Source organism: Anolis sagrei, chromosome 13 (genome assembly GCF_037176765.1).
Source record: "Anolis sagrei isolate rAnoSag1 chromosome 13, rAnoSag1.mat, whole genome shotgun sequence".
Classification (NCBI taxonomy): Eukaryota; Metazoa; Chordata; class Lepidosauria; order Squamata; family Dactyloidae; genus Anolis; species Anolis sagrei.
In genome coordinates this window covers 16,234,159-16,248,077 of record NC_090033.1, presented here as the reverse complement: position 1 = coordinate 16,248,077, position 13,919 = coordinate 16,234,159, and the positions used below count along the sequence as shown (strand labels likewise).

The 13,919-nt window shown below is 43.7% G+C and overlaps 1 protein-coding gene across 1 annotated transcript; it reads left to right on the top strand.

Moving 5' to 3' along the window:
- The first annotated feature begins 4,416 nt into the window (after nucleotides 1–4,416).
- C1QC (complement C1q C chain) lies at nucleotides 4,417–11,329 on the top strand. The gene is made up of 3 exons (XM_060758678.2): nucleotides 4,417–4,547; nucleotides 8,084–8,274; nucleotides 10,505–11,329. The coding sequence occupies exons 2-3, from the start codon at nucleotides 8,085–8,087 to the stop codon at nucleotides 11,059–11,061; spliced, it is 747 nt and encodes a 248-aa protein (XP_060614661.2). The 5' UTR covers nucleotides 4,417–4,547; nucleotide 8,084; the 3' UTR covers nucleotides 11,062–11,329.
- The last annotated feature ends 2,590 nt before the right edge of the window (nucleotides 11,330–13,919 follow it).

Here is a 13,919-nt window from a genome sequence, read left to right as displayed (position 1 = left end):
ATGGACAGATAAATGGATGGATAGATAGATAGATAGATAGATAAAACGTTCCAGCAGTGTGCCTAAGAATGAGGAAGTACTCCATCAAGGACACAATGTTACAAGAAGGGCAGAATATAAATATTCTAAATAAAAAAAATGAGTAGCCATGAAGTTTGCAAAGTCAATCAGTGAGGGTATCTGCATAGAGGTCGCCTGGCTGTGGATTTTGTCCATCTTCATGGTTTCCTCCTTTCTGTTGAACTTTGCCTCGCTGCAGATACCCTCACAAATTGACTTTGTAAACTTCTTGGCTACTCAGTGCTAATTCAAGCTTGCTGATTGCAACATCCACAAGGGTTCTTTCTCCCACCCTGGACATTATCCACTCTATTTGCCTCATTTCCACAGACTTCCAGGTTATTGTTTTCTGCCGACGCGGCACGAATCCCAATCTCCCTCGGCGTGCCTCGGCGTGCATGCGAAGTGGACCATGAAAGGATCTCGCCTTGACCAGGAGGCCATTCCCCATTTGCATTTGGTGATGTTTTTGTCACTTCTTCTTCCCTTTTTGTCTGACAACAAAACCCGCTGGTTTCGCCCTTGAGGATTGGAAATGTCTCTGTCGCATCCAGCGGAAAGTAGGGCATGGAAAACATATTGCAATGTCACTTATCCCATAATAAATGGGAGACAGTGGCTCATAAATATTTAACCACATGCACCCCCCGAATGGCTTTCAACCTAGAACAGGGCTTGGAGAAGTTGGTTTTGTGCAACTAGGAGACTAGGAGGCGGAACAATGGCTTCAAACTACAAGAGAGGAGATTCCATCTGAACATGAGGAAGAACTTCCTGACTGTGAGAGCCGTTCAGCAGTGGAACTCTCTGCCCCGGAGTGTGGTGGAGGCTCCTTCTTTGGAAGCTTTTAAGCAGAGGCTGGATGGCCATCTGTCAGGGGTGATTTGAATGCAATATTCCTGCTTCTTGGCAGAATGGGGTTGGACTGGATGGCCCAGGAGGTCTCTTCCAACTCTTTCATTCTATGATTCTATGAAACTGCAACTCCCATTACACTATGTAACACGGTCTCTGTTCCTGGATGATGAGTGCCATTTCCTAATTGGTTCTATCATAAAAAACATGGGAAAAGTTGATCAAACTGCCAAAACTTTGTCTATCTATCACTCCCTCTCTCCCTACATCTATCTATTCATCCATCCATCCATCCAACCCCTCTATCTATCTATCTATCTATCTATCTATCTATCTATCTATTCATCTACTCATCTCTCTATCCTTCATTCTATCTTTGTCTATCTATCATCTATCTATCTATTCATCCCGCTATCCCTCATTCCACCTCTCTCTATCTCTCTTCATCTACTCATCTGTCTATCTATCAATCTCTACCTATCTCTACCTACCTACCTATCTGTCTGTCTGTCTGTCTGTCTGCCTGTATCTATCTATCTATCTATCTATCTATCTATCTATCTATCTATCTATTCACCCCACTATCCATCATTCCATCTCTCTCTCTCTTTATCTACTCATCCCTCTATCTATCTATCTATCTATCTATCTATTCACCCCACTATCCATCATTCCATCTCTCTCTCTCTTCATCTACTCATCTATCTATCTATCTATCTATCTATCTATCTATCTATTCATCCCACTACTCATCATTCCATCTCTCTCTAACTCTCTCTCTTCATCTACTCATCCATCTATCTATCTATTCATCTACTTATCCCACTATCCGTCTCTCTCTCTCTCTTTATCTACTCATCCCTCTATCCATCATTCATTCATTCTATCTCTATCTATCTATCTATCTATCTATCTATCTATCTATCTATTCATCCCACTATTCCTCATTCCATATCTCTCTATCTCTCTTTATCTACCTACCTACCTCTACCTATCTATTCATCTACCTATCTATCTATTCATCCCACTATCCATCATTCCATCTCTCTCCATCTCTCTCTCTTCATCTACCCATCTATCTATCTATCTATCTATCTATCTATCTATCTATCTATTCATCTACTCATCCCACTATCCATCTCTCTCTCTTTCTTTACCTCTCATCCCTCTATCCATCATTCTATATCTATCTATCTATCTATCTATCTATCTATCTATCTATCTATCTATCTATCTGTCTATTCATCCCACTATCCCTCCTTACATCTCTCTCTATCTCTCTTCATCTATCTATCTATCTATCTATCTATCTATCTATCTATCTATCTATCATTCCAAATCGGTCTCCTGACATGGTCAATTGGAGTACCCAGGATGGCGATCCCTTTAGATTCAGGGTGGTACTGCTGAATGACAGATCTGTCAATGGAGAAACAGCTTTCATCCAGGATTTAATTCTGGATGAATGGGCAGATCTGGCATGCATAACAGAGACCTGGTTTGATGAGGCTGGAGGTGTAAATCTGACCCAGCTTTGCCCACCAGGTTTCTCCGTTCAGCACCAGCCGAGATCTGGAAGGCGGGGAGGAGGGGTTGCAGTGGTCTATAGGGATTCCATCTCTCTGACCAGGTGCCCCATCCCACAGTCAACAAATTTGGAATGTGTCCATCTGAGGGTAGGCGACCAGGACAGAATAGGGATTCTGTTAGTGTACCGTCCACCCCACTGCACTACAGTCTCCCTACCTGAGCTAGCCGGGGTCGTCTCAAACCTGACGTTGGAATGCCAGCAACTAATTGTGCTGGGGGACTTCAATGTCCACTCCGAGGCCACCCTATCAGGAGCAGCTCAGGACTTCATGTCTTCCATGGTGACCATGGGACTGTCCCAACTAATAACTGTCCCTACTCACAGTGCTGGACACACATTCAATTTGGTTTTCTGCCAGGGATGGGGGCTGGCAGAAAACCAAATTGATGGGGGCTGGAGCTGACCACCGCTCCGTTGCCATAGACCGACCACTACCTGATCAGGTTTAGGTCCACTGTGCCCACTAACCTCCACGGGGGTGGAGGACCCATTAAGATGGTCTGCCCCAGGAGGCTTATGGATCCGGATGGGTTCCTGATGGCTCTCAGGGAGTTTCCCTCCACCTCAGTAGGTGATTCTGTTGATGCTCTGGTCACTCTCTGGAATGGGGAGATGGCCAGGGCAATAGATACGATTGCTCCGGAACAGCCCCTCTCAAGTAGCCGAGCTAAACCAGCTCCTTGGTTCAATGAGGAGGTGGCAGCGAAGAAGCGAAGGAAGAGGATCCTAGAGGGCATGTGGCATTCGGATCCGAGCGGGCCAAATTGAACACGGCTTGATGCCCTGCTAAGGGCATATGCCACGGCAATATTGCATCCACAAAGAACCATCCAGCAGAGCTGTTTTGAGTGGTCAGAGGTCTGTTAAATCCCACCATTCCAGATGGGAACGCTGACAACTCGACTGCCTGCTGTGAAGCATTTGCTCGGTTCTTTGTGGACAAAGTCGCTTTGATCCGCTCTGACCTGGACATGTTAACGGCAGTCTCTGTGGCGGTAACTTGTCCGATTTTAATGGATTCATTTCAGTTGGTGAAACCAGAGGATGTGGACAAGATACTTGGAGGAATGAGGCCAACCACATGCATCCTTGGAGGAATGCCCTCATTCCTCCAAGTACCCCTGCCCATCCTGGCTTCTAAAGGAGGCCAGAGGGGGATTGGCCGAGTGGGTGAAGGTGGTAGTTAATCTATAATAAAATCGTTGTTGAAGAAACCATCACTGGACCCCACTCAATTCGTCAACTATCGGCCTGTTTCCAATCTACCCTTTTTGGGCAAAGTGCTAGAATGTGTGGTGGTCTCACAACTCCAGGTATTCTTGGAAGACATGGATTATCTGGATCCGGCACAGTGTGACATGGAACCGAGACAGCCTTGGTCGCCTTAGTTGATCTGGGGCGGGAAATAGACAGGGGGAGTGTGTCCCTGTTGGTTCTGCTGGACCTCTCAGTGGCCTTCGATACCATCTACCATGGTATCCTTCTGGGACGTCTCACCGGAATGGGCCTAGGAGGCACTGTCCTTTGTGGAAGGTCACACCCAGATGGTGTCACTGGGAAATACCTGTTCAACCCCACAACCATTGTCTTGTGGGGTTCCTCAGGGTTCAATACTGTCCACCATGCTGTTTAACATATACATGAAGCCGCTGGGGGAGATCATCCGGAGTTTCAGGGTGTACACAGATGATGTCCAACTCTGTCACTCCTTCCCACCTGTCACCAAAGAGGTCACCAAAGAGGTCCCAATTCAACTGCATTCATTTTCCAGGGCAAATGCCCTCCTGTCCAAATTGAAGAAAGTTGGAGGGTCTGATCAAAATGCATTGGCTCAAAAGTTGGCCGAAGAAAACCACAAAGACAGGAAAAGGGATGGGCCAGTTCTTCTTGGTCTTCCCAGGCTGCCAACTTCCCTATTGAAAGCAGGAGTTTTGCAAAGAGGGGAAGCTAAAGCCTTGCACCGAATTATCCTCTGCGTCCCAAACTCTCTGCTGTGCAGCAAAAGGGTTCAAGAGTCGGCAGAGACGCAGATATATCCAAGGTAAGAAAAACTATGGCTGATGGCGGTGTTGCAAAAATATACATATTTATTATTTTATTTATTTATTTATTTATTTATTTATAATTCAAACTTATATTCCGCCACTCCCCTGCGGTTCGGAGCGGCTTACAAGAACAGGCTAAAATTGAACACAATTTAAAAACAATTTAAAAACAGCAATATCAAAAGTCAAAGGCCTGTCGAAACAGGTATGTCTTACATGTCCTGTGGAAAGCTGGTAAGTCCCGCAAGGCATGGACTTCAGGTGGCAGAGTATTCCAGAGTGATGGTGCCACTGCTGTGAAGGTTCTGCGTCTGGTTGCTGTTAGACACAAGGTTTTGACACTGGGAATTTCCAATAGATCTTGGTCCTCAGAATGGAGGGATCTCTGGGGTTGGTAGGGGGTGAGGCGGTCCCTCAGGTACATTGGCCCCAGACCATGCAAGGCCTTCAAGGTGAGTCCCATCCCTTTGAAAGTGATCCGGTGCTCAATTGGGAACCAATGCAGCTGTAGTAAGATTGGTGTTATGTGGCATCTCATCAGAATTCCCGGAAGAAGCCGAGCAGCTGCATTTTGTACCAACTTGAGCTTCCAGATCACCGACAGAGGAAGGCAAATGGAGAGGGCGTTACAGTAGTCCAGTCTTGAGATTACCGTGGCCTGGATCACCGTAGCTAGGTCGTCCCTGGACAGGGAGGGGGCCAGCTGTCTAGCCTGCCGCAGGTGAAATACTCAAGGCAGAATTGCTAACTGTGCCAACAAAGAGAAAAAATAGGACAAGTGCAAAGAAGCCAGAATGGATGTCCAAAGAACTTCTAACTGTGCTAAGACACAAAAGAGACATGCACAAGAAGTGGAAAAAGGGAGAAATCACCAAAAAAGATGAAAAAAGGTGGTTCTGCTCACGGCGGAGACCTGGGCCTCCATCGTCAGCAGAGGGTCCAAAAGGACTCCCAGACTCTTTACCAATGATGATGGGTGTAGCACCTCGCCATCCAGGGTAGGCAGCTGGATAATGTCCCCACTGCCCGGTCGACCCAGCCATAGGATCTCCGTCTTTGTTGGATTCACCCTCAACCTGCTGGCACGCAGCCATCCAGTAACGGCCTCGAGGCACTGATGGAAACAATCGGGTACAGAGTCCGGTCGGCCTTCCATCTTCAGCACCAGCTGAGTGTCATCGGCATACTGGTAACAGTCCAGCCCAAAACCTCGAACCAGCTGAGCAAGTGGTCGCATAGAGATGTTAAACAACAGAGGGGAGAGAATGGCCCCCTGAGGAACCCCACAAGAGAGAGAGGGGGGACCTCTCAGAGACCAGGCCTCCCCTCTCCACTCGCTGTCCACAGTTGTGAAGGAAGAAGGACAGCCAGTTTAAAGCTCTCCCCCTGACTCACTCCAACAGCAGCAAGGCGGTGGGTCAAGAGATTGTGGTCGACTGTGTCCAATGCTGCTGTGAGATCCAATAACACAAGCAGCGCTGACCTGCCCTGGTCAAGCTGGCATCGAAGGTGAGCCGTGATGGAGACCAGCACAGTCTCTGTCCCGTGCCCCACACGGAAGCCGGACTGGAAGGGATCTCGTCCGGCTGCGTCATCTAGGAATTGCTGCAACTGCTCCGCTGCTGCCCTCTCAATCGTCTTGGTTGAATTGGTTGAGACTTGATGGTATTGTCATTGAGAAACTTGAGCAAAATGGTGTCCCTTCCACAAAGACAAAGTTTTGGCAGTTTAATCAACTTTTCCCATGTTTTCTTGATAGAACCAATTAGGGAATGACTTTTTGAACCCAGGAACAAAAAACGTGTTACATAATGTAAATTATTATTATTATTATTATTATTATTATTATTGCAATATATAATGTAATACAATTATAATAATATAATGATAATAATATAATATATAATAATACATTTTAATATAATTTAATATATAATAATAATAATTATAATAATAATTATTATTATATTACATTATATATTGCAATAATAATAATAATAATAATAATAATAATAATAATTTACATTATGTAACACCATTTTTGTTCCTAGGTTCTCAATGTTATCTTCTAATTGATTTGATCATAAAAACATTGGATTATATTATTTTATTATATTAGAGTTCATTATTGCATTATATAATATAATTATATTATACTAAAAATTATTATTATTATTATTATTGTAATATATAATATAATACAATTACAATAATATAATGATAATATAATATATAATAATACATTTTAATATAATTTAATATAATAATAATAATAATAATAATAATTATTATTATTATTATTATAATTATATTACATTATATATTGCAATAATAATAATAATAATAATAATAATTTACATTATGTAACACAATTTTTGTTCCTAGGTTCTCAATGTTATCTTCTAATTGATTTGATCATAAAAACATTATATTATATTATTTTATTATATTAGTAGATAATTTTATTATTTTATTATATTAGTAGATATATTATACTAAAAATTATTATTATTATTATTGTAATATATAATATAATACAATTATAATAATATAATGATAATAATATAGTATATAATAATACATTTTAATATAATTTAATATATAATATTTATTATTATTATTATATATTATTATTATTATATTTATTATTATTATTATATATTAAATTATATTAAAATGTATTATTATATACTATATTATTATCATTATATTATTATAATTGTATTATATTATATATTACAATAATAATAATAATAATTTTTAGTATAATATAATTATATTATATAATGCAATAATGAACTCTAATATAATAAAATAATATAATCTAATGCTTTTATGATCAAATCAATTAGAAGATAACATTTAGAACCTAGGAACAAAAATGGTGTTACATAGTGTAATATATTATAATTGTATGAGTATATTATATAATATATAATACAATAATAATATAATGTAATTTTAATATAACAATAGACTATAATATAATAGAATTATATAATAATGTTGTAATTCCAAGTTTTTATGATTGAACCAATTAGGAAATTACACTAACCCAGGAACAAAAATTGTGTTACTTAGTGTAATATATTATAATTATATAATTATATAATTATATAATATAAAATATGATGTAATAATAACTTAGTATAATTATATAGTATAAAATATGATGCAGTAATAAATTGCAATCATATAATTATAATTATTTAGTAACATTAATTATATAGTGGAATATATTATAATTAATAATATATAATACAATTATAATAATATAATATTAATATCATATTATATTATATTATATTATATCACTATAGTAATATAATACAACTATAATATAATATAATAATATATTATAATGTGCTGCAATTCCCTGTTTTTATGAATGTCATTGATAACTCAGGAACAAAAATTGTGTTATTTAGTGTAATATATTATAATTATATAATTATATAATTATATAATAAAAATATGATACAATAATAAATTTTAATAATATAATTATAATTATTTATGGCTTTCTTCATAGGATGAAGATGGACTTCAATTCAAGGAGGATTCTGGGATGGAGATTCATCCTCATTTCTCTATTTCTGGCCGATTTGTCTTTGGAAGCGGAACCCCCCCAATACTGTTACGGCAATCCTGGGCTTCCCGGAGTGCCAGGCCCACCAGGCAAAGATGGAAGGGATGGCCAGAAAGGATCCAAAGGAGAGCGAGGTAAGGGGTTCAAGGCCTTCACTCCACTCCAATCTCTTTCTATTCTAAGTGCCCAATGCCTAAAGGTAGATTAATGAATAATGTTCTAGGTTCCTCAACACAACTTGATGGAAATGTCCAGTGGTTGGATCACGCTTGGATGTTTCATGACTACGGCCATTGAATTGCCCCACTTTCAGTCCCAGAATACCATATAGTTGTGTTGGCTGATGACATATGCAAGAGACAAGGTGGAACTGTCTTCTGCCCCCCCCCCCTCTTCACTATGGTCCAGAGCGGTAGTGCTTGGGGGAGGGGTCCCCAACAGATGACATATGCAGGAGACAAGATGGAACTGTCCCCTGGCCCCCTCTCTCTTCACTCTGGCACAGAGCAGCAGTAGGTGTTTGGGGGAGGGGTCCCCAACTGATGACATATGCAGGAGACAAGATGGAACTGTCCCCTGGCCCCTCTCTCTTCACTCTGGCCCAGATTGGTAGTTGGTGCTGTGGGAGGGGTCCCCAACTGATGACATATGCAGGAGACAAGATGGAACTGTCCCCTGGACCCCTCTCTCTTCACTCTGGTCCAGAGTGGCAGTTGGTGCTGGGGAGAGGGGTGCCCAGCTGATGACATATGCAGGAGACAAAGTGGAACTGTCTTCTGCCCCCCCCCTCCCTCTTCACTATGGTCCAGAGCGGTAGTGCTGAGGGGAGGGGTCCCCAACTGATGGCATATGCAGGAGACAAGATAGAACGGTCCCCTGGCCCCCTCCTTCTCCACTCTGGTCAGAGCGGCAGTTGGTACTGGGTGGCGGGGTCCCCAACTGATGACATGTGCAGGAGACAAGGTGGAACTGTCTTCCGCCCCCCCTCCCTCTTCACTATGGTCCAGAGCGATAGTGCTGGGGGGAGGGGTCCCCAACTGATGACATATGCAGGAGACAAGATGGAACGGTCCCCTGGCCCCCTCCTTCTGCACTCTGGTCAGAGCGGCAGTTGGTACTGGGTGGCGGGGTCCCCAACTGATGACATGTGCAGGAGACAAGGTGGAACTGTCTTCCGCCCCCCCCCTCCCTCTTCACTATGGTCCAGAGCGGTAGTGCTTGGGGGAGGGGTCCCCAACAGATGACATATGCAGGAGACAAGATGGAACTGTCCCCTGGCCCCCTCTCTCTTCACTCTGGCACAGAGCAGCAGTAGGTGTTTGGGGGAGGGGTCCCCAACTGATTATATATGCAAGAGACAAGATGGAACTGTCCCCTGGCCCCCTCCTTCTCCACTCTGGTCAGAGCGGCAGTTGGTACTGGGTGGCGGGGTCCCCAACTGATGACATGTGCAGGAGACAAGGTGGGACTGTCCCCTGGCCCCCCCTCTCTTCACTCTGGCCCAGAACGGCAATTGGTGCTGGGGGAGGGGTCCCCAACTGATGACATATGCAGGAGACAAGATGGAACTGTCCCCTGGCCCCCTCTCTCTTCACTCTGGCCCAGAGCGGCAGTTGGTGCTGGGGGAGGAGTCCCCAACTAATGAGATATGCAGGAGACAAGATGGGACTGTCCCCTGGCCCCCTCTCTCTTCACTCTGGTCCAGAGTGGCAATTGGTGCTGGGGGAGGGGTCCCCAACTGATGACATATGCAGGAGACAAGATGGAACTGTCCCCTGGCCCCCTCTCTCTTCACTCTGGCCCAGAGCGGCAGTTGGTGCTGGGGGAGGAGTCCCCAACTAATGAGATATGCAGGAGACAAGGTGGGACTGTACCCTGGTCCCCTCTCTCTTCACTCTGGTCCAGAGTGGCAGTTGGTGCTGGGGAGAGGGGTCCTCAGCTGATGAGATATGCAGGACACAAGATGGGACTGTCCCCTGGCCCCCTCTCTTGTAACTGGCCAGGGCGGCAGTTGGTACTGGGTGGCGGGGTCCCCAACTGATGACATATGCAGGAGACAAGATGGAACTGTCCCTTGGCCCCCTCTCTCTTCACTCTGGCCCAGAGCGGCAGATGGTGCTGGGGGGAGGGGTCCCCAACTGATGACATGGATTTGTTCTGGAAGACTTGAACATACCTGGAGAGGTGTTCACTAAGGGTATTTTTCCACTGTCATCTAGGTATCCTTTGCTCCTAATCCGAACTAATGTGGAGGGATGACTGAATTATTGACATTGTTCCTGGAAAATTGTAGTCCAAAAGAGGGATGTCTTCAGCCTCTGAGCTTTCCCAGTCATGACCCGCCATATGTTGTATCTCTTGTAGGTGTCCCAGGCATTTTTGGAAACCAAGGTCCGAAGGGGGAGGCTGGACCTCCAGGTGCCCCTGGTTTGCCTGGAAAGAATGGGCCACGGGGCCCATCCGGACCTGCCGGAGACATTGGTCTGGAGGGGGAGAAAGGTGAGCCGGGCGAGCCAGGGGGCTACAAGCGGACCCATCAGTCAGCCTTCACGGTAATGCGCCAGACGGGTCAGTACCCCGTGAAGAACACCCCTGTGGTCTTCAACAAAGCCATCACCAACACCAACCAAGACTACGACGTCACCACGGGCAAGTTCACCTGCCGCATCCCAGGCGTCTACTACTTTGTCTACCATGCCTCACAGACGGACAACCTCTGCGTCAACGTGTACCTGAACCGGGAGAAGGTGGCCAGCTTCTGTGACCACATGACCAACTCTAAGCAAGTGAGCTCAGGAGGCCTCCTCCTCCAGATGCAAGCGGGCCACCAAGTGTGGCTGGCAGTCAACGACTACAACGGCATGGTGGGCATCAGTGGGTCCGACAGTGTTTTCTCCGGTTTCTTGCTTTACCCAGATTAGGGCCCGAATCCGGTTGGTTGTCCCCACAACAGCCAACCCATTTAATCAATGGCAATGTGTTGAGTGGGTCTACTCTCTCACGTTTAAGTTCTTTAGAACTTCAAAACTCACTTTCGCCTTCACTTTCCTGTCCTCTAGTACTAGCATGCTGCTGTTTTTTTCCTTGTTAGCCAATCATCTAGTACTAGCGTGCTGTTGTTTTTTTCCTTGTCAGCCAATCCTCTAGTACTAGCGTGCTGTTGTTTTTTTCCTTGTCAGCCAATCCTCTAGTACTAGCAGTGCTGTTGTTTTTTCCTTGTCAGCCAATCCTCTAGTACTAGCGTGCTGTTGTTTTTTTCCTTGTCAGCCAATCCTCTAGTACTAGCGTGCTGTTGTTTTTTTCCTTGTCAGCCAATCCTCTAGTACTAGCGTGCTGTTGTTTTTTTCCTTGTCAGTCAATCCTCTAGTACTAGCGTGCTGTTGTTTTTTTCCTTGTCAGCCAATCCTCTAGTACTAGCGTGCTGTTGTTTTTTCTTTGTCAGTCAATCCTCTAGTACTAGCATGCTGTTGTTTTTTTCCTTGTCAGCCAATCCTCTAGTACTAGCGTGCTGTTGTTTTTTTCCTTGTCAGCCAATCCTCTAGTACTAGCGTGCTGTTGTTTTTTTCCTTGTCAGCCAATCCTCTAGTACTAGCGTGCTGTTGTTTTTTTCCTTGTCAGCCAATCCTCTAGTACTAGCGTGCTGTTGTTTTTTCCTTGTCAGCCAATCCTCTAGTACTAGCGTGCTGTTGTTTTTTTCCTTGTCAGCCAATCCTCTAGTACTAGCGTGCTGTTGTTTTTTTCCTTGTCAGACAATCCTCTAGTACTAGCGTGCTGTTGTTTTTTTCCTTGTCAGCCAATCCTCTCGTACTAGCGTGCTGTTGTTTTTTTCCTTGTCAGCCAATCCTCTCGTACTAGCGTGCTGTTGTTTTTTTCCTTGTCAGCCAATCCTCTAGTACTAGCGTGCTGTTGTTTTTTTCTTTGTCAGTCAATCCTCTAGTACTAGCGTGCTGTTGTTTTTTTCCTTGTCAGCCAATCCTCTAGTACTAGCGTGCTGTTGTTTTTTTCCTTGTCAGCCAATCCTCTAGTACTAGCGTGCTGTTGTTTTTTTCCTTGTCAGCCAATCCTCTAGTACTAGCGTGCTGTTGTTTTTTTCCTTGTCAGTCAGTCCTCTAGTACTAGCGTGCTGTTGTTTTTTTCCTTGTCAGCCAATCCTCTAGTACTAGCATGCTGTTGTTTTTTCCTTGTCAGCCAATCCTCTAGTACTAGCGTGCTGTTGTTTTTTTCCTTGTCAGCCAATCCTCTCATACTAGCGTGCTGTTGTTTTTTTCCTTGTCAGCCAATCCTCTAGTACTAGCGTGCTGCTGTTTTTTTCCTTGTCAGCCAATCCTCTAGTACTAGCGTGCTGTTGTTTTTTTCCTTGTCAGCCAATCCTCTAGTACTAGCGTGCTGTTGTTTTTTTCCTTGTCAGCCAATCCTCTAGTACTAGCGTGCTGTTGTTTTTTTCCTTGTCAGCCAATCCTCTAGTACTAGCGTGCTGTTGTTTTTTTCCTTGTCAGCCAGTCCTCTAGTACTAGTGTGCTGTTGTTTTTTTCCTTGTCAGCCAATCCTCTAGTACTAGCGTGCTGCTGTTTTTTTCCTTGTCAGCCAATCCTCTAGTACTAGCGTGCTGTTGTTTTTTTCCTTGTCAGCCAATCCTCTAGTACTAGCGTGCTGTTGTTTTTTTCCTTGTCAGCCAATCCTCTAGTACTAGCGTGCTGTTGTTTTTTTCCTTGTCAGCCAATCCTCTAGTACTAGCGTGCTGTTGTTTTTTTCCTTGTCAGCCAGTCCTCTAGTACTAGTGTGCTGTTGTTTTTTTCCTTGTCAGCCAATCCTCTAGTACTAGCGTGCTGCTGTTTTTTTCCTTGTCAGCCAATCCTCTAGTACTAGCGTGCTGTTGTTTTTTCCTTGTCAGCCAATCCTCTAGTACTAGCGTGCTGTTGTTTTTTTCCTTGTCAGCCAATCGTCTAGTACTAGCGTGCTGTTGTTTTTTTCCTTGTCAGCCAATCCTCTAGTACTAGCGTGCTGTTGTTTTTTTCCTTGTCAGCCAATCCTCTAGTACTAGCATGCAGACCTCTACATCTGGATGTTTCAACAGCAAGAAACCGGCGACCTAGATGGGACTTTGTCTTGCTCAGGATGGATCACATTGGCCAATAGCGCTGTGCAAAGCTTCGGAGGTCTGTTAAGTAATATGGAGATTCGTATCACTCATTAATACAAATCTCCAAATTACCAATCGGAACGGGATACCCTCCGATGCATTACAAAACAAAACGGAAGCCTCCAAAACGTTTCAGAGAAATTAGTTAAGATTTGTTGTTTCAGAGCGGTCCAAGTTGTAATTGTTTATATTTTTCTTGTAAAAGCTTCTTTAAAATTCCTAAAATTTCAATCATCTTCGGGCGGAAATGGGCAGGATAATAGTGACATAAACAAAATAAAAAAAATAAAAGCAGTAGATGAACTAATCTTTTGGAAACGTTGCGGGATTGATGTTCTGCTTATGTTGTCTCGTTGTGTGGAAATTCAAGGGGGAAAATTACTTTCAAAAATTCCTTAAAATCAGTGGATGACTGAAACATTCCGAATCTTGGCAGATATATTTCCCCGGCTTCCTGCCGTGATTCTTCACTCACCAACAGATGCAGTTTTACAGTCCACACACTGGTCAGCAACTCAGCCACTTTCTCCGCTGCAGTCAGGCCGTTCCAGTCTCCTCCACCAGCAACCTTCCGAGCCAACTGGGTTAACTCCCCGGTTCTGGTCAGCAAGCTTCTAGGTCTGGATCTATTATTATTAT